Below are 26,750 nucleotides of genomic sequence, written 5' to 3' on the forward strand. Positions count from 1 at the left end.
GAGTACGAGGCTGAAAGAATGATCAGTATAGATATACGGATGGCTCATATATTCCGTCGGGTCCGTGCTTCGCTACAGGGCTGTCTTGTTAACGAGTCGAACGAGACCAGGATTCTCTCTGATTTTTTTTTACTTTCTTTCCCGGGAAGAAAACCGCGTGCGAGCGAGTGAAGATGGCGCGCGCTTAGCGACCCAGCGTATTGCCATGCAAATTATGAGTGGTGGATGCGGAAGGGAAAGGGTGCAGTAAGATATGCAGCCCCACTATGCGTCCAGTTAGCTCATGTATATGGATACGCCATCGTGTGCAGACGCGGCGGCCTCTGGCGCCGCATGTCTCGCTCGTAAGCGGCTTTCTCGGCAGCGAGGCAGATAAAAATGTATACGTGTCATGCGGAAAAGGACACTCCGGATGAGTAAGGGGAGGGAACGGTCTTTCGGATTTAGCGAGTGACCCTAGGCTGGAAAAGCCCGTCACAGGCTTATTCGCACCGCAAAGATGGGCTTTCTGCTGGTCAGCGCTGTGTGGCTCGTTCGAGCAGCCGTCCCTGCTGACGAGGTTCCACCAAATAATTACAAATAAAGGCATATAAGGAGAAGGCGCTCTTGTGATTTTAGTCCTCATTAAGAGACACGAAGTGCTTGTGTCTGGGGTTTCAACTGTTTAGAATTTTTTAGGTACTGATGCGGACAGTGCCAGACAAGTTTAGGCAAAACTCTAGTAAAACTCACCGGAGTCTCGCTGAATGTGCCCCGCGACCAGATGCAATCGTAAGGAGGCGAACGAATGAAATTAGGCAGAAATGGTCGGGATGAAACCCGACAAATATTGTACCTATATCAGACACCACAGCATCGCTTTACCGACTGGTGAACGAGTTTATTCTGCTGAGCGAACATATTCGCTATTTGAGGAAGGATGCTTTTTTAACAGCGAAGCTGTTTAAACTGGAGATAGTCCGGTGGTGTATGCCCGAAATGTGGGCCGATACTCTAGCTAGTGCAGAAAGGTTCCAAGCACAATGGCACATACCCCTGTGAACTAGCGAAGCTGTTAAAGCTCGAGGATGGCCCGTCGAGTGTACGCCGCAAAACCTTCGCCTGGCGATGACGTCACCATGCGCCGCCTAGGAACGCTTCGCCCCAGCTGCGTGAGCCATGACGTCATCAGGCGCGCCTGCATCGCTTCGCCTTAGCTTTGCCGAGCCATGACGTCACCGTGTGGTGCGGAGTGGTTGCCGCGGCTGCGCAGAGGCAGAGCTAAGCCGTGACGTCAATGCGCCGACCCACGGGATATACAGCTCCGCGTCGCCTCCACGGCGACACAAAAGGCCAGGATATAGTCCAGCGTTTTCGGCGCGCCAAGCCGCGGCAGGCGAAGTCGGATACGCTACGCCAGCCAGCGCTAGCCTGTGGAAGAATTTTGCCTCCTCTACAGTTCGGCGCGCATGCCGCGCGAGGCTAGCGCCATCTCTGTGTGGGGGAGCGCAACTTTACGGCCGCGCGAACAGCTATTCCATGGCGCATGCGCATTCTTGCTTTCTGACAGCATGTGCCCGCGCCGTCCGAGTTGCGCGCGCTTTTCTTTTTTTGACAAGACAAGACACTTTGTTTCAGACAACCAACATACATAGTTGCCTAGGAGATCGGCGTAAAGGCACATAAAGCCTGACAGAGCGCCTATCACCCGCTTACACACACATGAATCATAAAATATGAACATAAGTTCGAAAAGAAAGCGCATCGTGATTTTTCATACGCAAAAACAAAAAAATACCTTACACACAGCTCTCGCTCCGTGTGCTGTTTGAGGTCGCACTCCTAGTGCTAGTGCGTCAGCTACGCCAAAAACGGAAGCGGACCATGTACATACATCCTCACTTGCGCTGTCATCGTCCACGGACGTTGAGAAAGCCACAGCCGCGCTTTTCACTACGAGCGCCGCAAGCCGCCATTTTGCCTTCAGCCCGCTGCCCCTACAGCTCGCAGTCAGAGAAAGAAAATTCTTTCTCCAAGGCGCAGTGCATTCTGGTCTAGCGGCAGCCGCGTGAAATAGAACATGTTCTATCTCCGCGCCGGCGGCGCTGAGCGCCCCCGACGCAGCTGGGCACGCCGGCTACGCCGTGACGCCAGACTGTAGATTGTGCACTTTTCACTGGCGGTGCTTGGCCGCGCACGCGCGTTACGCCGGACTATATCTTGCCCTAAAGCCACGCCGTCTCCGCGCGAGGCACTTCGCCGCGAAGATGGGGCGGCCGAAGAAGAGCGTCACTCTCGAAGAAGCGGAAGCGCGGCGCGCATCTCTTCGCGCCGCTACTCGAGAGCGAGTGAGACGACTTCCGTATTGCGTCTCCGAAGCGGCGGCGAAACGTCGGTGATTCGCAGAAGAACCGGAGTTACGAGCCCGCGAAACCGAGCAAAATTGTTTGAGCCCCCAGATACTTTTATGACCGAGGAGTGTTCGTTTCTCCTTGGGCTGTCCATGATTCCCGGGTGATCTTGCTCAAAACTTGACCGAGTCTCGAAGCATAACCTCGCAAAAACTTGGCCGAACCGAGATAAAGCTAGGTGGGGTCGCCAGCTTCGATATTTGTCCAGTCTTCGCACTACTAGTGTGAAGCTGCCCCTAATTTTTTTTAATCATGTCCATCACGTGGGATAACGGGTAGGAGAATTCAGAGAACGAAGAGCAAGAGTGAGAGAATAATGAATGTGTCGCGTAATTAAGTTATCAATAATGATTGCAGTGACGTTCCTGACCAATGTGTGGGACACAGTCAGGAACGCCAACAGTGAGCGGCCTGAACCTTCTTGGCCGCTTTCCCGCGTCTCTTAAACTTAACAAAGGGATAGCCGTTGCTATAGATAGACTATTCGACGTGCTATGCTATCGTGCTTACACTGCCTAGTAGCTGCTCTACAGACATCGTAGACCGGGTTTGGTATTCACAACAGGCTAGTGCGCTAGAATTATTCGTATAACAAACTTCTATCTAATCTTGATGCTGTACATAGCATTAGCGAAAGCTGACGCACAATTACAAAGAGCACTTTGCTCTTTCACGGCGCGCCCCGGTAGTTGGTGACGGATTATGGCATTTACTTCCTATCCCGACTTGTCCAAGAACTCTTTGTTCTTCCTTCGGCGAACAAAAGCTCACAAGAACCTATCACCCGGAAACGAACGGACTGACCAAGCGACTGAATCGCACCCTTACAGAGATCTTATCTATTTACGTATACATTTCGGTGCACTATCGCGACTGCAACACGTTGTCCTACGTAAGCTTCACGTATAGTCATTCACGTCATTATAATGCCAGTTTGTTTTCCTTCTAACTTTTTTTTTGGTCACCAACCCACTGTACCTTCTGAAACGATACTTCGTCCGGTGTCACAACACACAACAAAATACGCCCACGAGGCCGTAGTTCGGGCTCGTATGGCTCGTCATGTCACCTCTAATTGACTTTCAGTGTCTCGGGTGTCACCAAAGACCCGCTGTAAACGACTGTTGTCACCGCATCGTTTACTTTCCTCCTGCAATTCTCGTTCTCCTGTGGTTCCCAAGCCGGCGCGTCCGAAACACTGCTTCCACGCTATACCAGACTCTACGAGGTCTTGTGAAGGTTAAGGGAAATGCAGTAAGAAATTGGCCCCGTCGGAACTGCCCCGTCACTTTCACAGTTACGAGCTGATGTCATACACGTGTTTCGATTAAAAACCTACTGTTCGGTTGCTTCGTTGCCATTCTAGCAAGTGTTGGGACAGCGCTCGTGTGCCAGAGGGTTCTGCAACGGAGTTCTTCGGAAAAGACGACTGCGCACGAAACATTCAGTGAGAAGACGCGTGGCAGGCCGTTTTGCTGAAATGGTTAGCCTATCAACGTGCATCACTGCCACGGCGCCTTCATGTGTAAACTGTGTATTTATACATTTCCGCAAATTGTAGCGAGGGCAGTCACAGAGAAGATGCTGAAGAGTCTCCTCACTACTACAGTCATCACACGCGGCGTCGTCGGCCCATCCGATTCGGAATGCAAAAGACTTAGTAAAGGCCACTCGTAGCCATATTCGAAAAAGTAGGGTAGCTTCTCGACGGCAGAGTCCAGCTGGGATGCAAAGGCATACACGCTCGATACACGCGATAGCGCGTTTTGACCAAAGACCTCTAACAGAGGAACTTATTTTAGAATGCCCACATCACAAGCCATCGCAGCGGAAGGCGATGAGGGCACTGCTGCTGTTTTTAAAGGCAACAGACTTGGTCAAGCGGCTGTAGCCTGAACAGATGTTTATAGTGCTGCAAGTGCAACGGTGCTGTGCCACCTGTGACCGATTGTGATTGTGTATCTGTGATCCTTTCTTTCTGTATCTCTACTTTCCTGTCACTTTACCTCCTCCTCCCCTCTCTCCCCAGCGTAGGGTAGCAAACCAGATCTTCCCATCTGGTTAACCTCCCTGCCTTTCCCCTTTCTTCTGTATCTCTCTCTCTCTCTACAAACATTTCTGCCATTTCGTCTCCATGGCAACATAATAACTACGGTTTCCTGCTCCCTAGCTTGGCGAGAGGACGTTGGTAGTGATATCTTTGAAGTTACTCCTATTTTCCGCCTTGTAGCGTTATATTGACATGTGTACTTGTTTATCTTTCGCTGGTTATTGCTCGGCGCAGGACCCACCTGCATGTATCGGAAGTTTCTCGGACGTTATCGAGGCTTCTATCCGTTGTCTGTTGTCACCGACGCTTATGTAATCTGATTGTATGAGCGACACGAATTGTCTAGTACTTTCTGGAAGACACGCGGGCACCAGGGATTACTCTGGAACCTTGGATGACTCATCTATAAAAGCCGACGCGTTTCGCCACTGAGCAGATTTCGACGATCGCCGACTGTGTTCGACGCCATCGTTGTGCTTCGAGTGCAACTTGCTTTTGTGGGCACAGGTTCGCCCAATAAAAAGTCCGTTTCGTCATTCACAGTTTTGCGACTGTTTTCTTCACCGTCACTAATACGTGACAGTATCAATGGCATTAAAGGCGCGGATGGAGTCCCACGTTTCCAGCGTGCCAACCATCTGACGGCGAAGTTCGATACGTCCTACCGGCGACGCCACGCTTGTTGCCCCATTTATAGTTTATCACCGCAGCAGCGCGGCGATCAGCTGTTGCCGCAGCCTATGCGCACAAGTGCGCAGTGAGCGAGTGTTACCTCATTGGACGAAAGCGCAAACTCAGCACACTCTCTCGTCCGTGCACCGGAATTGAAGATCAGCATGGGGTCAGCATGCTGCCGCCCAGCCATGATAACGCACGATGCACCCTGGGCCGGTATGTTGTAACGATGCGTTGTACTTTATTCTATACTAGTCTTATCATCCACCGCTCACGGCCGGCTGATCCCGTTGAAAACGTGAGCGGACCGTTGCTCTGACCACTGACCAAGCGCGAAAAGACATTAGACAGTTTTAGCAGAGCGCCGCTTACGCTCCGCTCCGCTCCGATTTCACGCACTGAGATACTGCAGGGAACTGCGTAGACTTCGCATTTGATAAGCGCGTCTTGCCGAAACGCGAGCGACGTGCTATCAACTCGGCTCCAAAACGACGAAGAGGCCAAGTAGACACGCTGTAACGCTCCGCTCAGTCGGCTTTGTAGCGGAGCGAGGGATGCGACCTTCGTTCCGCTGACGGTACGAGCGTTGTGCGCAAACGCACTAGCATTCCCGCTAAGCAGTTGTATGGCATTTGCTAGCGTATGCCGGTCTGAGCGGAGCGGAGAGCAAGCGCTCAGGTAAAACACTCTATTGGCATCGGAAAGGCATCGCTACAAAATACCGCCCTGGGCCACTATTTTGTAGCGATTCCTTTAAAGTAATAATGCCTTTTCGGGCTTATCGCGCTTTGTCAGTGGTCAGAGCGACGGTCCGCTCACGATATCAACGCTGATAACGCGAGCGGACCGTCGCTCTGACCACTGACAAAGCGCGATAAGCGCGAAAAGGCATTATTACTTTAAAGGCATCGCTACAAAATACCCGCCCTGGTAATAGCGCCTCCGGCGTAAGTTAGGACATGTTCTATTCCAGAGCCAGCCGCACCATTCAATGTCGCGCTGCGTTCATATACGTATGTATTCTTTGTAAACTCGCATTCTCATTCAACCTCTCCAGTATAAAAACCTCTCAATTGACGTGTACAGGTCTCGCTCGAATAGTCGTTTTGTAAGTTTACCAACTCGTTTGTGGCGTCTTCCTCTTCAATCCCCGAACGCTATGCCCACCAACTCTTGCCTATCACGTCCTGAGTGATAACGCACGAACCATTTTAAGTGTCCGCGTGCTTTCGGACCCATCACATTATAAAAGCCTGATTGTCCTTTCAGACTCCCTATTTTTCTAGTCGTGTCGTTTCTTTCTCGCCTATTAAAGAATAATTAAATTCTGGGGTGCTATGTGCTAAAACCGCGCTCTCATTTTGAGGCACGCCGTAGGGGGTTCCGGATAAAATTTGATCACCACGGTTTCTTCAACGTGCACGTAAACCTAAACATGCGCTTTTGCATATCACCCCCGATCGAAATGCCGCCGCCGGGTGTCGTACCAGCGACCTCGAGATCAACAGTGGAACGCCGCTGCCACTGTTCTACCGCGGCGTGTGTCGCTGATCGGCCAAGTTTCTCGCATTATCTGCGTTTACCCTATTTGGTATGCACATCAAATAGCTCTTAATTTTATCTTCAGGTTATAGCTTTCATGGACCAAGCTTAAGAAAAAGAAATGATGCTCCCGTTTAAGAAAAGAAAAGAGAGAGTGAGACAAGAAAGGGCAGCGAGAAAATAAATATACTCAAGGAAGGTAGGAGCGTAGAAAAAGAAGCCTCCGTCTTTCCTCTAAGCATCTTTTCTTTCTTCACCCCTACACAGCCATTTCGGTGATTGCTATATCGGAGTTTTCTTATAATTTACACCTTCCTTGTCGTCCTGTTTACCCCTCTTTCACCGTGCTGACCTTTTTATTGCAACTTTCAAAGAAAGATACCCAGAGCGTGGGTGGTGAATTAGCTTCTGCTGCTCGCGAACGGAGAGGAAATTTGGTCATTAAAATGCCTCGTCGTGTACCCTCCAAAAGTCGAGTGCAGGAAAAGAAAAACTTAGATCAGCAACATCTAGGAAAACTCGTGCCGACTGAGTTCGCGGGGAGCCTTTCTGCCTTCATGGTAGGGTGGCGTCGCGCCTATAGCGTTGAACTATTGTAAAGTTTGGCTCTGAAGACGCATCACCCACCGCAAAAGGGACCCAAGACGCGCGTTCTGTAGTGCGAAGTGACATCCCTGAAGAACTTCTAGAAATGAAAAGGACAGAATGAACGAGCTTGACAAAGAAAGAGGGAGAGTATAAAATATTTTTTAAGAAACGGAGATAGAAGACCAAGAAGCGGAGAAAGGGAACAAACAAAATGAATCGCATAAATAAACGGGAATCAACCAACGCCGGAGGAACCAAAAGAAAATGAAAGGTGCCAGCGACGAACCACAGAATAAGTTCGAAGGGGAAGAAAACGAGATATAAATAACAAACTTCGAATGGAGTGACAGGACGAAATAAAAATTTGGCAGGTTAAAAAAAAAGAAGCAAATTAAAGAAAGCAGGCGAAAGTGCACGCAACGGGCTTCCTTCGACTTTTCACCGGGACGCGAGTAATGGAAGTCGGTGCACGGAGCCGGCAAGAGCGCGAACTAACAGGAGCTGTTTTGAATGCATCGAGTTTGTGCCGTTGTTGTCAGTAGCGATGTCGACATGTGTGTGTTTGTGAGTGCGGAGATTCGCGAAGCGCGCGTCGTCTCAGTCGCTCACCGGAAGAGGCACTGCGCGGAAAGCAAAAGAACCGCGAAATGGGGTCGACATGAAGATAAAGCCTCGGCCCAGGAAAAGTACCTTCTTCGCGGAAACTTCTGTCGCTATGTTTCTAATTTGCCCCATCGTCGCCCCAACTCGTCGCCCTTGCAGTACGTGACTCGAAAAGAAAGTTCTCAAATGGAAGTATAGTGACGAGAACCTCATCATTTAATTACAACCACGGCGGCGTCAAAGCAAGGAAGGCATGCGTCGCCTCTTTAATTGTCCTTGTCTTCTTGTACTGCTCCCGTTTACGCTTCAAATTGGTGCCCTGGGTAAATTGTATTCTGTTTTCTTTCCGTCGTACGTTTAGTGTGCTTTCAGCAGGGCTAATGAGATGCTGGTTCTCGTCAGTAAATAAAAGCAATCTTGAATGACGGCGCCCTCATTGGTTTTAACGAGCTTAGAGATGTTTCTCGCACCTGAGACATAGAAACACATTGATGTGCGCGTCTTTTCTAAGAACTGCTGAAATGTCCCCGCAACTGTCACCATATAGTCGCGGATGCCGCCATACCTGCGGCATTCTCGAGCTGTCTTTTGTATATATATATAGCTCACAAAGTGGTGTAGTTAAGGGTGTCTCAGAGAGGCAGCAGCGTTTACTATTGCCTCCAGAATTCTGCAGGTCGAATAAACAAGGTTTTCGCGTGCACGGATTGCACAACGAAATTCTGGCTAGCGGTGCGCTCGGAATACAAGGCGATAGAAATTCTGAGCCATGGTCGTTATGTATAAAAAATTCGTTTTCAAAAGCAAGTAATTCACTGCTCAGGTTTTTCCGCTATAATATTTCTCATTAGTGCCAATTTAGCCAGTATCTTGCAGTTTTAAGCGGCATGCGGCAAATGCCGGGACATCCAGCCTTTAATGCACGCATGCTTGTGTGTGCGTGCATGTGCGGTTGCGTGCGTGCGTGTGTGTGTGTGTGTGTGGTGTGTGTGTGTGTGTGTGTGTTGTGTGTGGTGTGTGTGTGTGTGTGTGTGTGTGTGTGTGTGTGTGTGTGTGTTGTGTGTGTGTGTGTGTGTGTGTGTGTGTGTGTGTGTGTGTGTGTGTGTGTGTGTGTGTGTGTGTGTGTGTGTGTGTGTGTCTGCGTAGGCGTGATGGCATGCGTTCTGTTTGCCCTGGCGGAGTACCTGGATGTGGTATTTTCCCTGTCGAGCTCTAATAGTTTACTGAATCCATGCCATCCTATTCGCGCGTAGCCATTCTACGCCTTCCTTCTTGACTTTGAAGCTGTTTGACGTCATTGTTATTTGATTTGTAAATTCATGCAAACAGCCGTGTGCTATGCTTACTAAATATCTTAAACAAATTCTCGTAGCCATGACTTATTTTGCTGAAGTTTGCATAGTACATGAATGGGCACCACCATTTCAAAATGTAGCCGCAGAAAACGCGTTTGAATTTAGATGGGAGCGATACCGTGGTCTCACTCATACTGCGCGAAACGGAATAGTACCCACAATGTTCTGGTGCTGGCACACTACTTATATACATAAAAAAGTGACGGACTTCTTGATGAAGCGATAGTTTGCCCAGCAGCAAAGCGAACCATAGCGCCGTATTCAGAAATGCATCTTAGCTTGAAGCTCATGCTTGACTTTATCTAATGATCTAAATGACGCCTAGAGTAAGAGTGCCCAAGAAGCTCATTGCGTTTCGTTCGGTACGTTAGCCACATGCGTCATTTATATCAAATCAAGCGTGGACTTGATGCTGAGATGCATTGCCAACGTTCAGGAGCTCACGCTGAGCGAGGTTGTCGGGCTGGACGATCCCCGAGGAGAAATTCAGTGGATGGCCGGCCCCCGAACACATCTCATTGATGGTGCTTCTCCTGAGAACTAACTATTCAATGGAAAATAATTCCACACGAAATAAATGTACGGAAAAGAACTTCTATGTTGGCGTTCTCAATTTGTAACTCAAACCACGGCGGCAATGATACAGGTGATGTGCAGTTTTCTCGCTGTGCTTGGCATATTTTTTCAATTTTTCTTAGAAGGCTAGGTCTCTGAGAGTTGCCAGCCGGAGCTTTCATTCGCATGCGTTATAACCACGTCATGTGCTTTTTTGTGTGTGTTTTGTTTTGTTTCTGATGAATTAACTCACTAGGACATATATAGGCCAAGTCTTGGAGCTCGATCTCTCGCATCACAATTTTTATTTGGACATTTCAGCTTGCCAATACTGCTTGCCTTCAAAGCATTACATTCTTTTGCAGTATCTCTATTCATTTCGGAAGTGAAAGCAGTCGCGCTCGCCTTCAGTGCTACAGTGGAACGTTTAACAATTATCAGTCACAAATTGCGTATTTTATTGCTACTTGAGAACCTGCAGGTAACTTGAATGTTCCACAGCCGCGGAGAGCAGGTAGGGGCACGGTACAGAGAAGCGATATCGCATGAAGAAGAGTGCACTAGGAAAGTTATCGATTCACTCTTACTTAACGCATATATTGACATCATTTCCTGTCATTACGCTGTACCTAGGTATATGATGCGTAAAACGAAAAGAGAAGAGAAATCAATGAATAAACCTTTCAGTAACGCCACTAGCTGCAATACTGGTTAGCGCTCAGGCTACGCGGTTTAACGGGCATAGGAAAACGTGCTATATACCGTTCTTTCGCGTGACAACCATGGTACATCATCACAACGGCGCCAGCGTGAGGGAACAAGCAACGACTAAAGGTCGCAATCGATTGCAACGTTAGAGAAGGTAGCACAGGTGCGTCTGATGACCCCTTGAATGGCCAGTGTAAGCTTGGTGGCGCAACATTGCTACTCTCGTTAGGCGCGAGTCCCGCTCTCGACGCACAATAACGACCACGTTGGTTGCACACGTGTGGAGCATTTGCTGTACCGCAGTTATGCACATGCTGCTCTAGCTATGCAGTAATTGGACGATGAACTTCATTAGAGTGTTGTAACCCGCGGCGAATCGTTTACAGAAACAGTCTGCCGTTGTTGTCTAGGCCGCCACCGGAGCAATTGCGAACACCGCTGTCGGTGGCGAGGTTGGCCAACTCAATGAAAGCAGCGCATCAGCAGACGACATGGCGGTGCAAGATATTCCTGGCGCTCGCCGGAGTCCTTCGGCTTCTTGCCAAGCCCCGACCACTTATGCATGCTCAATGACGGCTAGTGTTGGTCAGGCACGTCTACAGCATTTCAGATCGATAAAAGCGTGACCGCAATGCATTTTTGTAAAACTTTTCCCAAACAGAACTACTGGGTCCAAGTAGCGCAGTTGCATGCTTGGCAATGCGAAATACGCGACATAAAGAAAGCGTCTGCAGAGCGTGGAACGTCATGCATAAAAGGGCCGGTGTCTAACAACGACAATGTTTTGCAGTATAAAAAATAAATAAATAAGTAACAATCAAGACAGCTTCCGTGGAGGTACACTTTTTAGGGATAGCACGCTCATCTTCTCACTAACAATCATTCGTTGGTGCGAGTTTTAAACAAAACTTCGACAAATTAGACAAAATCGGACAGTTCAAACGTTCGCTCAAAATTTCCAAGACTCAGGTACTACCTGATATTCAATATACCAAAATAAAAAGCATGAGTTGATCATTTGTGGTTATATCTTGGTAAAGTGCTCCACAACCTAACTGACATATAGAATGCACTCAAACACACAAACGTGTGAATGAAGGACGCCCCCCTTTGTGTGAAAAAGGGGAGGCATGCTTTCTATAGGTGCGCCTGCGCGCGTTCGTTTGTATATCTATGTGTGTTTGTTCTTTCGGACTCTGAAGCAATGTACAAAAGACGTTTTACCAACTAGTCCAGCTACCAGTTCTTGTGTGGTTGTATTGTTTTACATATGATGTACTTCATCACGCACTCGGAATCGGTTATATACAGCAGTAGTTCACTTCAAAACCACGTAAAACATGATCCTTCAGAAGTGTAGCCACTGATTAGGTGAAGCTGTAGCTATCTGGAGATATCTTGTCTCATTACATTTGATAAAATGACTAAATAAGTTCAGGCTTCGCAAATAGCAAAATATTTCTCTCGTTATCTGCGCCCGTGACGGCATGGCCGCTCCAACACCATATGGATATCCAAGCACAGGTGCATGAATATTTGGGAAGTTCACAGGTCAATAGTTGGTGATACGAAACGAACACTTTAGTGAAAGTGGTCCTGCATATTGCTCAGAGAGTCTTCGTTTTTCGTTTTTCATGCGTACTTATAGCACTTTCTCTACCGCTACAGTATCATAAAAAGTTTCTAGACGTAATCGCTATGATCGTGTGATACTTAGGCCTTTTCGCTTGTATTCCTTCTTTAGACCTACTTTTTTTCTAATGGGTCCATCACTGATGAAATATGCTGAGGATTCAGATGCATGTTTTACAATACTAGTGTGTTTCACTTTTCTGCTTCAATAAAGGTTACATGAATGTATTATTGTAATAACATCCTTGCGCAAAAAACAGACTCGTACAGTTAGTTTATCATGCAGCGGTCCGGCTGTGCGGGGAAGCCGAATTCCGGTGCATGACGGGCGGCTGCATCTCGCTGGCCTGGCGCTGCGACAAAGACATCGACTGCGTCGACGGCTCGGACGAAGGCGGTTGCACCGGTAGGTACTACTCCTTACCTTGTCTCTTCTTGAACCTGAAGCACAGGCGCTTCTCGTTGAACTGGTTCCTTGGGTTCAATCGTAGTACAGTCGAGCCCGGATATATGGAGCCTTCATATAACGAATAATTGCATATATTGAACAGAAGTGAAATCCTCTGGACATTTTTAAATATAATTTAAAAATTTTGCCATTTTTTGCCATACCCTTGAGATTCGATATATCCGGGTTCGAATGTACGTTGCCCGGCTCCCAATACACGTTCTCTGGTGACACATCTGCAAGTGGCTATTCGACGCCGTAATTTTTTTCAGAGATTTATTGATCATTAGGCGACAAATGGAAACAAAAAGTTCAGTCAGCGCTGTTGAAAGGTGCATGTTAGCACTACCATTATCTAATCAACCTAACAATAGTTTGCACCCATCGGGGTTTATCTTGTCCCCAAATAGTAATCGTAATCTAGCTTACTTGTCTTTCCTTCATTTAACGGCCCGCGCCCGGTAATGTCAGGTCACGAACGGCATAGACGTTATAAGCATAACATATTATTCTTACCAGGAAAGTAGCGAGTGCAGAATTTTCAAAAGAGGGAACACAAGCATGACATATGACGACTAATGATTGACAGACAAGATAAAAACAGAGGCAGAACGGCGTTGTCATTTGCGTACACATAGTGAGAGAAATGCGACACGGTCACATTCATACCGACTTGTCCCTTCTTTAAAATGCGCACCAGTGTCTTCTTCTTATCACTGCGCGCGCTTTTTTAAGTTCGGCGACCCTTTTGCCATAACAGCGAATAATTTGTTGGTCGTGCTGCTGTGCTCCACTTCTCTGTCATCTTGCAGCACCGGAGAACTACTGAACCTCAACTTCTGGTACTTTTCTTTTTCTTTGGCAGCTTTCACGTCTAACCTGTGCCTGGCTGAAGATTTTCAGTGCCGCAGTGGCCGCTGTGTTGGCATGAATTATCGTTGCAACGGGGACAACGACTGCGGTGACTGGTCTGACGAAGAAGGCTGTGGTGAGAGAGCAATTCTTGTACCTATTTTCACCCGCTTTATGAGTTGCCATTATTTTCTTATTGGTCCTTGTTGGTAATCATAAGAATCAATGTCATACAGATCGAACATTCGTCAGGATGTCTTGTAGCTGCATTAGTGTTACCCCCTATGCATAGCTCTAGGTATAAGCCTACCACCGCCCATTATGAATGTATATTTAAATATTGGGGGAGTACTTCTTGTTGGACTGGATGCATAGCGATTAGAAGACGGACGCAGATTACCACATACACAGCCTAATAAGGCAGGAGACAGTGTCATCGAATTCTAGTGCGCTATATAGGTGGTCTTGAAGGCCTAATAAAAAAGGGCGCTAGTGGTACTCTTGATTTCCACTTCGTCTGTATGTGTTAAACATTTTGTACGCGTATGGATAAGCATATGCGCATGTACTGGAGGTATCACTTTAAGAGACGCAGATCATTGGGATTCTAGAGGGTCTAATTTCAGAGGTTGTACTTCATGTACATTATACTGCGCTTCTTCGGAGTATCGAATGCTTGTACATGTCCTCTCAATTTTATGTCAAAGTTAAGCTCCTATTAGTGCTTGCATCCTAATTAGGAGTTTCCGTCAGCATTGGAAGAGCCTGTATACACGCGATCAGTGAACCGGTGCAAGGTACAACCATATCGTATCCCACCTATTTCTGCGCAACCTAACAGTCAAACTCTGTTCACGTTTGTTTCTCTCATTGAGGAATGTGCTTAGGTTGTTAATTACCAGGCAGATCCGGTGGTTGAATTCGGTCGCAGAGGGCAAGAGTGCGTGTCAGGAAGGCGAGTTCCGGTGCGAGGACGGCTTCTGCATCAACGTGGACTGGAAGTGTGACGGCGACGCCGACTGCGACGACCACTCGGACGAGCGCGACTGTCCGCCACGGCAGTGCGCCGCGCACGAGTTCCAGTGCTTATCGGGCAAGTGCATACAACTCGAGTGGCGCTGCGACGGAGACTTCGACTGCTCGGACAACAGCGACGAGGATGGATGCGGTACGGCCTTTATTTCCGAATGCATGCATCATTGGCGTTTTCACTTTTGACGTCGTTGGTTTCTCGGACCGTATTCAGAAAAAAAAAGAAATAACGTTCTTACGTTAGAGGTGTGTGTAAAAGCGAATGTAAGCTGATGGTGATGTCGGACAAGGTGGAAGCGATGGCGATGGAAGCTACACTTACGAATCGAAAAGCTTTGAGAATTTGGCACCTCGTTCGTAAGCGATGGTTGCCATTTTCCGGACGCCTTCGCTAATAGTAGGTCCAGCTTCAGGATTGGCTGCAATGTTTTTTTTTTTTTTTTATGAATGATGCTAGGTTAAGAGTTTTCTGTGAATAAAGGCGGGAGGGGGGGGGGGGGGGGGCACATTCACGAAGCTTTTTAGTCGTTAGTGCTCTTTGACGTTGGCCGGCCCTTTCACTAATAACGTTCAGCATCGCATTTAACTGTCATTTGCTCTTACACAAAAGTCTAGCGTAAACCTTTTTTTTATTAATACGAGCCGAGTTTACTTACGCCTCCTCTTCTTATGTCGCGTTGTATTGTGAAACTTGTTGCCTGTATTTTTAAATAAGTTTGATTCCTTTCATCCCTTTCATGGTCAGTATTTTGGAAGCTGGGTGTGAAGCTTGTATATTTAAAGGCTGGTGTTCTTATTATTTTCTTTTTCGTGAAGGGCAAAACAATTTTTCGATATAATTTCGCTTTGTCGACGCTGAGTCATACGCCCTACACTTAATGGAGTTCTTACGAAATCTACCAGGTGCCATACCGCATGTAACGAGTTCCCCTTCGAGCCTGTATTGCAGCATGAGTACAACCATGCAATGCCGGCCTTGACAGTTACCCCTACTAGTGCGCGGTGTCTGTCAACCTCAGATCCTGTTTTATGGAGCTAGCTCATTCGTAAACACGTGGTCTCTTGAATATTACTAGATTATTAGAGACGTAAACGTAAGCGGGTGAGTGGGCAGTGGCACATGGAGATGCACTGTTTAACTATAGAGGACACGGACTTGAAAAAAGGAAATTGTGAGCAATTACTTGCGAAAACCAAGATCTGATTATGAAGCACGCCCTAGTGAACAACGGGTTAGTTTCGTCACCTGAGGTTCTGAGCGTACACATAAACCTAAGTACGCGATAATTCTTTTACATTGCTCCCCCCTCCCACAGAAACGTGGGGGATATTCTTCAATTTTCCCCTTACTTGGCTGCCCATTTCTGCCGGCGTGATTGGCTGGAGCTGTACGAGTCAGAAGGAGGAAGGCTCGGAGCGCCTACCTCCTTTTCGCTCGTACCCTATCCCAGCCAATCAGCACGCCAGCCGCAGCCGGAACGGACACTCGACTAGCTGGATACTTGTAAAATACCGCGCACCCCTCCCCAGGTCTAAGTACCCTCCTCAAGTTTCGCACCACACTTTATTTTATTACATCTGATGCTCCGCTTCGCGGTCAGGATTATTATTATTATTTGGTTTGAGGAAATAGGGAGGGAGCAAGCTGACAACTGCCACCGAGAGGGGCACAACGCCTGCCTACTCTTCCAGGGGTCAGGAATATGATGACACTTGACCCACAGTCTCAAACAATGTTTTTGTGCCTTCCTAGCAGAACGACGTTTAATTTGAATCTTCTAAGGCCATGGTTAAGCGAGGGAGAATGAACGCCAAAACAGCACTGATGTGTATTTATAAAAACATCATCAGTTCATTATCGCTGCTGTAATATGAAATAAATTGTAGAAAAAATATATACACACCTTCTTTGCGCCAGATAGTATGTCGGACGGACAACTCAATAATGAATACAATGAATGCTTGGGCGCGAATTGTACAGTTGAAAAATGATACAATAGACACTTTTCCAAGGTCCTATGGGATCAATATCTTTTGCGTTTTGTACGTCCCAACGACTGTTCAGTATATAGTCGTGCTACGTGAATAAAGAGAAAGAGCGGAGACATGAAGTCAGCGTTAGGGCATTAGGCGCTCTTGCGTAAAGAAATGCAAGAATTTAACCCGTAACTGCAGCTCGCACCGCTAAGCCTGTGTTCACCATAAAGTCTTTCACAGGTGCCTCTCACTGCATAGTTTCCATTTAGGAGCCGCAATTGGCGCCGCGCGGACTTGTCATCCTAGGAAAGGAAAACAACCCTCGCTCTGCAACTAACGTCGATGCACCTGCCGTGTTCTTGCCCACATCTCCCCATGCAGTAGGGCGCGAGGTTGCCTGCGACCCTGGCCACTTCCGTTGCCTAGACGGCACCTGCATCGTGGAGCGGCTCGTGTGCAACGGGACGCCGGACTGCCCGGACCGCTCGGACGAAGCTCAGAACACGACCTGCAGTGAGCTGCTGCCGCTTGCTTTGCTCTTTGCTTCACTGTAACACGAGCCGACGCTGAAACGTTATCCCGTACCGTATGCCGATTTCCAGCGTCTCTTGTCACAGTCCTATCAGGTCTCCAGTGCTTTTCAAGTCAGCTCTCCCATTCCTGAATTCCAAGCTTCCTGAAATTGGAGCCATATTTGAAACGTGGCTTTCTAAGACATTTCGACGCCACGTGGCTAACGAGGGCAAGCGCCACACTTTTTATTTATTTTTGTGCCTTTACCAAAGTTTTCTAGGATATATTTAGATGAAAAAAACACGTGCTCCTAAAGTTCTCGTGATCATACCGCGTTGAAGGCTGCCTCGTTTTCAGACTTGCTGGAAGTGAAGTTTTGTGTGGATCCCGAACCGCAGTGTATACGTACGTTTGTCGCTTGTTTCACTTTCCGCGTAAATGTTTGCCAACATAGATGAGTAGGTTAGTCAGTTTATCTGCATATTTAGCATCCTTCGGGCTCTTCATTTGCAGTATTTGTCTCCTTACTTTATTTAGCGCGAAAATTGTGTCATATTTCTGCTTTACATAAAAGTAATTGTTATTTATTTGTCATGTTGGTGTTTTCCATTTGACAAAATTACTATGTGATCGCAGTATCACTAAATGAATACCGAAATCTGGAGAAACGTTCACAAGTGAAAGTGCTCCACAAAGACATGTGTACGTAGCCCTGGGAACATGAAGAAATCAAAGTTTGGAAACCCATTGGAAAAAATCAGTTTCATTTTTTGAAAAAGTGTATCTATTTTCTCCGAATTACCCAAGTTATAGAAAAAGGAAGCATGCATTGCTCGCCAGAGGCGAGATATGTAGTCTCGATGCAGGTGGTACTACTGTGAAGCTGAGAAAGGATTCAGGTCTGGCGAGCTGTCAATATTAGTGCGTATCTAAAGAAATCATATTGTTAACAAGCCCCGACACTTGCCGAAACCAAAGCACCCAATATAAGCCACACTTGGTCGCCTTTTCATGCTGGGCCTTAATAGAAATTCCCTGTTTCGCACGTACAACTTGCATACAGGAAACGTTTTCATGTGTTGCGACACCCCGCGCTGCATTATTACGTTCTTAAAGATATAGTTTTGGAAGATTATACTTACAAATTTTTAAAGCAGCCTAGTTACAAACTCTGCAATAAACAGTACCGTACAACTTCATAAATTCAATTTTTCGTCAGCATTTGGTTGTGTGCTTCGAGGCTTGCATAAGTCACATGGAATTGGCCGTGTTGCTAGCTGAATCAAGATTAGTGCAAGAAATTGACAAACCCTTTCAGCATGTGCTACTTTGCTTCCGAAAACTTTACACTGTATTAAAAGCGCTCTTTTCTTAAAGGAGCGTTCCTAGAGCGGTTTCTATATTTTTCCTATGCAAGTTGTTTCGCTACTAGACTGTTGCATGTCGTTTATTACTACAATATTACCTGATTATTAGATACATGACCGACTGATAGTTCCGGTAAAAGGTACGAAATGTATGAAGCATGCTTGCAAATTAAGGCTACGATGGTGCTAGAAGGTTACAATATTGCCATGGAAATGAACATTTTCGTACTTTTGAACTTTGTCGATTCAGACACGTAGCAATGTGAGTAAATAGAAAGTTTGTGTCATATTTTGTGGCCTGAAGCATAACTAGAAAACCATGTTTAAGGTTGGTGACCTCGCAGTCTACCGCGCCCTGTCAGTATAACCACAGCTGGCACTGTTGTCTACTGCACGCTACTGCTGTCACTGTATGCTGAACATTCTAAAATATAAGCCATTTCTTTGCGAAGCCACGCTAAAGTTATGCATTCCTGTTAGACGCAAACCTAATCTATGTTTTTAAAGTTGTAGTACGCGAACAATATTCGCTGACGTGTGTAGCCTGTTCACCGTACTTTAGTCTTTCTTAACATAAAACTAAACTCTGTGGTTAAATGAAATAGAGAAATGTTCAAAAATGTTGTAATACAACGCAATTATACCTATCACCGGACATCGTGTCCAGCAGGCTGCGGTGATTTCTAGAGACATAGCACTCTTCCATAGCCAGAAATCCTATACTGTATTATGCCTAACGGCAAGTACTCTATCAGGCAATGCTAGACCACCAAGTTGATAAGTTTGTGTCTTTGAGGGAGATGGTAATTCACGAAGAGGAAAAAAAACCTTTAGCATAGAAAAAGAACTGACGGGAACAAGTTCAAGAAGAAAACGCAGCTGATAACTTGGTTGAAAATTCAGTTGGAAGTTGGGCTCCCGTGTTCTCTTTTTTAATTTATCCTCATCTCTTTTTTTTCCTGCACTTAAATTTCGTCTCTATGCGAGGATAAAGAAAAAGAAAAGTAGAAGTGGAAGTTCTCGCCGCGGTCTGTAACGTCAATAGTTTTTGTGGCCTCGAACATAACGACTATCAGAGCTTTGCTTGTCGATACGTGAGCATGTGGTAGTAACTAATAACTAGGAAACAAACCGAATGCATGCTTCTGTATGTTTGTGTGTTTGTGTTCGCGGTACGTAGTGCCTGTTCGGCTAAGAACCCGCGCTAGACTTTCTGCTTCGTTTCCCTCACATAGAGACGAGCACTCCATGCCGGGAGGATGGCTTTCCCTGCCAGCACCAGTGCATGGCCACCGCCACGGGTCAGCGCTGCTCCTGCAAGGAGGGGTACCAGCTGGCGCCAGACGGACGCTCCTGTCTCGGTAAGAAGTTTGGCTTTCCTCTCTGGATGTATTTTCATCTTCCATCTACCGTGCGCTTCTCCACGTTCCCTGCGCATGTTTTTTTCTTGAGCAGCGTTCTGGTCAAAGGCAATATAGAGTGTATGTGCATATGGTACCCTTCATGCTCCTCTGCCTCGGTAAGGCAAGTAATTTTGTTTTCTCTTATTCACCTAGCATTTCTAACTTGCGGCCCGAAGTTCTCAACTGGAGTCTCCTATCTCTTCCTAAGCTCATTTCGCTCGTATACAGCAGCAAACATGACGATAAAAAGAAAATGGGAACGCATGCCATGCTTGCCGTAGATGATAAAATCGGAAGTTCTTCGCAAGTTTTCTTTGTACACCATTGTGCATTTTCAGCTCCTGTATACTTGCTGGAGGCAAGAAAGACTTAAAGTAATGATTCAGATGCCAGCATACGTATGCTTGTAGATTCATGCACTTGTAATACCTGACTTACACTGCATGGGTGTTTCGTAAGGAACTATTCCTATGTATTAGAGCATCTTTATCAAAAGCACCTCCTTTTCCCACTTTTCTTTCCCTGGAAATTGCTACCGTGAGTTTTTAAGGCGAGCAGCTTTTAAAGCGAACTGATTTCTTTCATTCTTTCCCTGTTTTCATGGTCGGTGATCGGCGGTCAGTTGTTGATGGTTGGCGGCCGCATTTTCACCAACAATAGAAAGGGTGCGTCCTCTCACCCAACTGAATTTCCGTGCGAGTTCGTCGCCAACAGTAACCTGATCGAATTAAAAATCTTTCGTAGCAAACGTATTTCTTACAAACTTAAAACTTCTAGATCCAGCATTTGCAATATCAAAATAAATATTTCGTCAAATTTCTTTAAGCACCCAGGGCTATACTGGAGGTTGTGAACATAGCCAATAAATAAAAATTTACCACGGCGTACCTCATAATCAGTTCGCTGTTTTGCCACGCAAAACCCCTCAGTTTAAGGCAATAAGCAACAATTCGATGGAACAATTAGGCTCTGTTAGAGACATACGTTCGTAACATTGTGCACGCAAGTGAATGGATGGACTGCTGGGCACATGCTGTCTCACGAGAGGCGTGGCGCTCAGAAAAAAAAAAATGCCAGGCCTGCGCGGCACACGCAGCACAGTCACAGCGTAAGCTAGACGAGCGTTTCGACATTACTACCTAGTAATTTGAGTGAATGCGTCAGGAACGCACTTGAGACGCCGTTGCGCGTGCAAGCCGACACTTTCCATCGCGGATGGCTAGCGTTGTTCAGCCCAGCCAAGCAGCCGGTAATGCAACTAAGGCTGTCACATTCACTCCCATTGCAACGCGGCCGACGCGGCCTGCTTTGGACGCCGTCGCACGTGCAAGCCGACGCGTTCCATCGCCGATGGCTAGCGCCTTTCCCGCTCTAGGATAGCAAGCGCTTGCGTGGCTCAGTGGTAGAGTATCCGCCTCCCACGCAGCGGGCCTGGGCTCGATCCCGGCGGAGACCGGGTACCTTTTTTCGCATGTGGTGGCGGCGGCATCATCGCGACCGGAAACGGCTTTTGGAATGAGCCTATAGCAGTTTACGGTTGTAAAATGGCCCTCCTCTTATCCCTTCACTCTCTTTCCCTGTGGTGGCTGCAGGAAAGGGCTGCGGCATCGCTGCATAAACGGTTGTCTTCTCAATCGAATTGCGCTATGTAGTACATCAAACGCTATATCTGAACGTCGGCAGGTTTCGGCGACCGTTTAAAGATATGGTGCGTACTTTCAAGTGTGCGGGAAACTAGTGCTCTTTCTGTCTCCCCTTTCTGTTTATTCCTATCGCTCATTGCAGGGTAGCAAACCGGACGTGCGTCTGATTAAACCTCCCTGCATTTCTTCTGTTCTGCTTTGCTCTCCCAGTAAAAAGTATTTTCAATGTAATGTTCGTAAATGAGGTAGACTGGGCATTGATGAAGGTTAATGTTTTATGTAGTATTTAAGTTCATGCGCTTATATTGGGAAAGTATTACCGTGCCCTTTCGTGGAGTTGAATTTGATAAGAAGGGATACAGAACAGTGAGGGTACCCGCACGTTGTAATCGATTGGGTCTCCTTTACTTGGCGGAAAGTCTAGAACGTATGAAGGATATAGAAATTAGGTAAAAAAGAAACAAACGTAGAAAGAATGCAACTGTCCGCGATGACACGGTGGCGCGCTTAAGGTCATTACTTTATTACCACTTGCACACGCAACAGATAAATGGCTCTCGTGCCCTTCACGCTTTAAGATGCCTCACTGAGAATCTGCACCACCTAGGTAGTACGAGAAAACGTCGATGTCAAGCCATTCTCAGTCGGATTCATTTTAGGCCCTCGGCCCGACCCGAAATTATACTACAATAAAAGTACAGGTAATGCTACAATTTTTATGTGGAGCATGCACTAGCCTCTAGACTTGAGATATGCTCCAGTGTGTTGGGGACTACCATTATTACTAGCATGATCGCTGACTAGCACCTTTGTCATCATCATCAACTTCCATCCCTCTTTCTTTCCTTTTTCCCTTTTCCAGGACAAAGTAAGAGGTTAGAGCGCACGAGGCCTCGTTGTCCTTTCTTCATTTCCATATACAAGTTCTACTACTGGAACGAAAACACGAGATACAATACACCATAAGGCTGTAATGTGCGGATGGCCATTCTATATATCCGGCATCGAAGGACTCATATACTGCAGGCTTGCCGCGTTTCACTGCGGACTGATAAGCCGAGGGATTAATTAAATTAACGTTGGCGGTGCTCCAGCTGTTCAGTGTCTGTTGTGGTAAAACCAAAAGACGACGTCATGACTCCGCATTTGTCGTACGGCGCGTACGCGAACGGAGGATTAGCTTAAAAGCCAAAGTTCTCTATGGTTCGTGAAAAGTGGTGCAGTGGCTGGCACAGGCAGAGGCTCTCGCATCAACTTCGCAGCACGGAAGGCAAATTTTTTTGCAAGAGGATTGAGTAAACGCCGTACCACTGTTGAAAAAAAAAGAGAATGTTTTAAGCGTGCTCATCCGTTAATTGCGTTATCGAATCGCCTCCTTCGCATACAGCAACAATCTCGAGCTCCATGCACCGAGCGAAAGATATTGTTGTAATCTTGAGCAGATCTAAATGATGGCGGAGCCGAACATTTTGTTTTTGTTTTTCTTCAACATTCCGCTAAGCACATGCATAAGACTACAACCACGTTTACAGATATGATGAAATTAGTTGTCGATGACCTTTTATACGCCTAATCTATATATGTATGTATGTAACAAAGAACCTTTGAATGCGTCGTTTATATAGTGTGCCCTGCCATTTTCTTTCGTGCTGTTTATCAATAATGTACATGCCGTTTATAATTATTTTTGGTGTCCATTCTGCGAAAACGAATTTATGTCCCTGTAGGTATTGTAGCTAAATGTATTGAAGAGGGAAAGGAACTTCGGGAGTTCCGGGATTGCAAGCAGCTTAGCCCTTTGCTGAGCGTGCATATCACAATACTCTGCCAAATTTTTCGTAAAGTTTACGGATTCGGTCCGCTCTATAATTTTACAAATGTTGCATTATGTTTTAAGCAAAGTCAATTCTGCTCGCCATAAACAAAAGGATTTATTTTTCAAGGTAGTCATGACATGGGCGGAGGTCTAACGTCACAAACATAATCCATACAAGAAATAAAATGCGACGGTTCCTATGCCGCCCTTTTGTGGCACCGAAACACGCCTTATGCCAGATGGTACTTGTTTCAAGCACGTTTATTCAGACAAGCTTCTTGAACGCCTCGAATCGAAATAGCCCAGTCGCTGATAGTAATTGCTGTATAAGAACATTATACGTGTTGCTTTTCAGTCGCTATTGTGCCACATTTGTTGCCTCCATTGTGCTGCGTCGATAAGTAAATCATTGTTAATAAGGTGAATATGTATCCCAAAAACATGTGTGTTCAAGGCAAACTGAAAAAAAAAGAAAGAAATGCGTACAACCCACCGGTTTGTCAAGTCCTTGACATTTTTGCGAATTTGAAAGTTCACAAGTTGGCAGGTATGCGATAACTGTTGAGCACAACGTGTGTCGGAGTATATTCTAAGCCGACTGTTTCTTCTTGCCCTCTCCCCAACGCAGACGTGGACGAGTGTACGTACGAAGGCACCTGCAGCCAGGCGTGTGTGAACACCGTGCCGGGCTTCCAGTGTCTTTGCAAGGAGGGCTACAGGCTGCGGGACGACAAGCGGCACTGCAAGGCGCAAGGTGTGTCACTTGCGTTGGTAAAACACAAGTATGGTAAAATACATGTATGGAAAGTAGGGAGCAAGCCAAATTTTTGTGTTAAGGCTGTAACAATTTTCGAAGTTGAGAATATTATTAGAAAGTATCACACGCTGTATGACGCAGTAAAGTAATGCATGATGAATGCATGTTTAAGTAGGTGTTAAGAGTTACAAAAAGAGTGCGCTAAGCATAGCAACATTTTTTTTTTCCATTGGACGAGCTGACATACCTTACGTCATAGTCACATAAAAGCGCGCTGGGATTCTTAAATAGGAAAAGAAAGAAAAGCGGGCAAGTTTGCTCTTGGTCATGCAAAGCTTAGGCACAGCGAAAGTGTCGATCCTCAAGTCTTACTGGCTACTCCTGCTAGGTATTAACTTGGTTCCTGCTAGGTCTTCACTTGGTTTAACTTAACTACGCATGTGGGGGAAAGTATCCTGGGGCGATCATTTTCGGAGGTACCATCCCTTTCGCGACATTTCGCGTGACTAGCGCTGGACGCAACGGCGCCTACGGGCGACAGCGTTCCTGGCATGCCACAAACGCAGGCAGGCAGGCAGAAGCCGTGTCTGTGTCGGGCGAAGCGAGCGTGCACCTGCGCCGGCGGTTACTAGGCAACGCAAGGTGACGTCATCGCTACTGCTTCGGCGCATGCGCGGCTAGGCGAAACGTGCGCGTCGGCAGCAGTTCTGCGCGTTGCCTCGTTGGTGCTGCTATAATGTCTTTCGCTCTCCAGCTCGCTCTCGTTTTCTCTTTCTCTCTCCCGACCATAGCGCCCCCCAAGCACATGCTCTCCTTCCCTCTCCTTAACGTCGCATGTCAAGGCAACATGTGCACAGCACGGAGAGGAGGCGAGGCACACGCTGCTCGGCGAGGTGGTTGCTAGGCAACGCAGTGACGTCATAGGTCGTGTTCGGGACGTCATACGTGTTTCGCGTCAGCAGGCGCCACTTTGTACGGCTAGCTAGATTAGCTTCGCTGTTATAAGAAAAACAGAACACATTTATAAGCACATGTTGTTATTACAAGGACCAGTCAAACGAGAACCTTAAATTTGGAATAGGATTACTAAATTTTGTGCAACTAACCTGTGCGATGGCGAAAGTGTCGGTCGCTATAAGTACAAGAAATATTTAGTAGGCGGCATAAGTGCACAGTTCAATAAGTGTCGCTATAGTTTCGGTGTCAAGATGGCCACTCCACTTGAGAGATGCGCCAAATAAGAAAAACGTTGTTACGGTATTCTTGACAAGTGAAGGAGCAAAACCTAATAAAATTCACCGAAAATAAAAGCTAAGTATGACAGTGCGTCTCTATCACAGCAGCGGGTTGTACAAGCAAAGTAGAAACTCTACAATTGACGTGACATCTCACAAAGGCCTTCAGCGGGCAGTAAAGCACATGAAGTTGACTCCAGATCACCAAAATGCATGTCTTCACACTGACCCTGTAACTAGTGCGACCATTGAAGACGTGCACATTGAGTGTCTGCCACATTCTCGTTGCTCACCATATCACGCCCCGAGTGATTATCATGTTTGGACCATACACTGAAGGAGGCACTGGGAAGAATGAAGTTCCCATCAGATGAAGAGGTACACTGAGTGGTGCATGATTCGTTGCGCAGCCAAACAAGAGCACTTATTTTCCACGGGAATTCAGGCACTTCATAAGTGTTGGAAACTTGCATTGAGCACGGGGGAGATAATTTAGAAAAGACATGCTACAGCGTTTTTCATTTGCTCAATAAATTATTTAAAAGAAATGAAGGTTGTCATTTGACTGACCCTCGTAATTATTCAGACATATAGTATATAGGACAGCTAACGTCACAAATCACAGCAAGAAACAGCACGTATTTGCTGCTATAACGGTAGCATTGCTATACGCGTACATGCAACCCTTCTACTGACAGACAGACAAAGAACTTTATTAAGGGCCTGAGGATCCAGCCATTGCAGCCCCAGAGAGGCCCCTGGCTAGCTGTTGGCTAATCCCATGTTGGAACCGGGAGGCCATGCCTCTCTGCTCTCTCACGGGCCCTCTGGACAGCCTTATACTGGTCTTCCTGTTTAGTGCTCGTGATGGCCTTCTCCCAGTACTCGCTGTTGTTGAAGTCGTGTAACACAGGGCACTGCCAGAGCATGTGGGCTAAAGTACAGAATTGTTCCCCGCAATCCGGACAATGAGGATCAATCTCTGTGTGTAGTCTGCTCAGGAAGCCTCTCGATGGGTACGAACCCGTCTGAAGCATCTTGAGCGAACGGGAATGTGCTCTACTCAATTTAGGATGGGGTGGTGGAAAACGTCGCCGCTCCCCTTTATAATGTGCCGTAATTTCATGGAACGTAAGCAGAGGGTCACTATGGCCAATAGTCTCCGAACTCGCAGAGGTCCTACCCCCGTCGCGGCGCGTGAGTTCTTGCGCACGGTGATGAGCAATCTCATTGGGGTTCAGGCGGCCCGGCAACACGTCGTCTCCCATGTGCTGGGAACCAAGTAATGTGGTGGACAGAGTCTGTGTCTGATTTCTTTTTTAGAAGCGCTGCCGCTTCTTTTGCTACGATGCCTGAGACGAAGGCCCTGACCGCCACGCGGGAGTCCGTGTAAATAATCGATCGTTTGGGATCAAGCATTGCGATGGCGATGGCAACCTGCTCAGCCACATCGACCGTGTTAGTCCTTACCGAAGCCGCGAAGTTCACCCCTGTCGTTAACAGCAGAGACTGTGAATTTATCCCCACAACCATACTAGGCGGCATCTACAAAGGATTCAATGCCTGAAATGTTCTTTAAAAACGCTTTAGCTCGGGCTACTCGCCTTCC

At 46.9% G+C, this 26,750-nt stretch overlaps 1 protein-coding gene across 1 annotated transcript in view; it reads left to right on the forward strand.

The window, feature by feature from the left end:
- Window positions 1-26,750, forward strand: part of LOC119448829 (low-density lipoprotein receptor-related protein 4-like) — a 192,902-nt gene that overhangs the window by 125,224 nt on the left and 40,928 nt on the right. The window contains 6 exon segments of the mRNA XM_049665923.1: window positions 12,385-12,504; window positions 13,412-13,534; window positions 14,330-14,566; window positions 16,789-16,920; window positions 19,496-19,648; window positions 23,778-23,903. Coding sequence (XP_049521880.1) covers window positions 12,385-12,504; window positions 13,412-13,534; window positions 14,330-14,566; window positions 16,789-16,920; window positions 19,496-19,648; window positions 23,778-23,903 — 891 coding nt within the window.

This window comes from Dermacentor silvarum, chromosome 4 (genome assembly GCF_013339745.2).
Source record: "Dermacentor silvarum isolate Dsil-2018 chromosome 4, BIME_Dsil_1.4, whole genome shotgun sequence".
Classification (NCBI taxonomy): Eukaryota; Metazoa; Arthropoda; class Arachnida; order Ixodida; family Ixodidae; genus Dermacentor; species Dermacentor silvarum.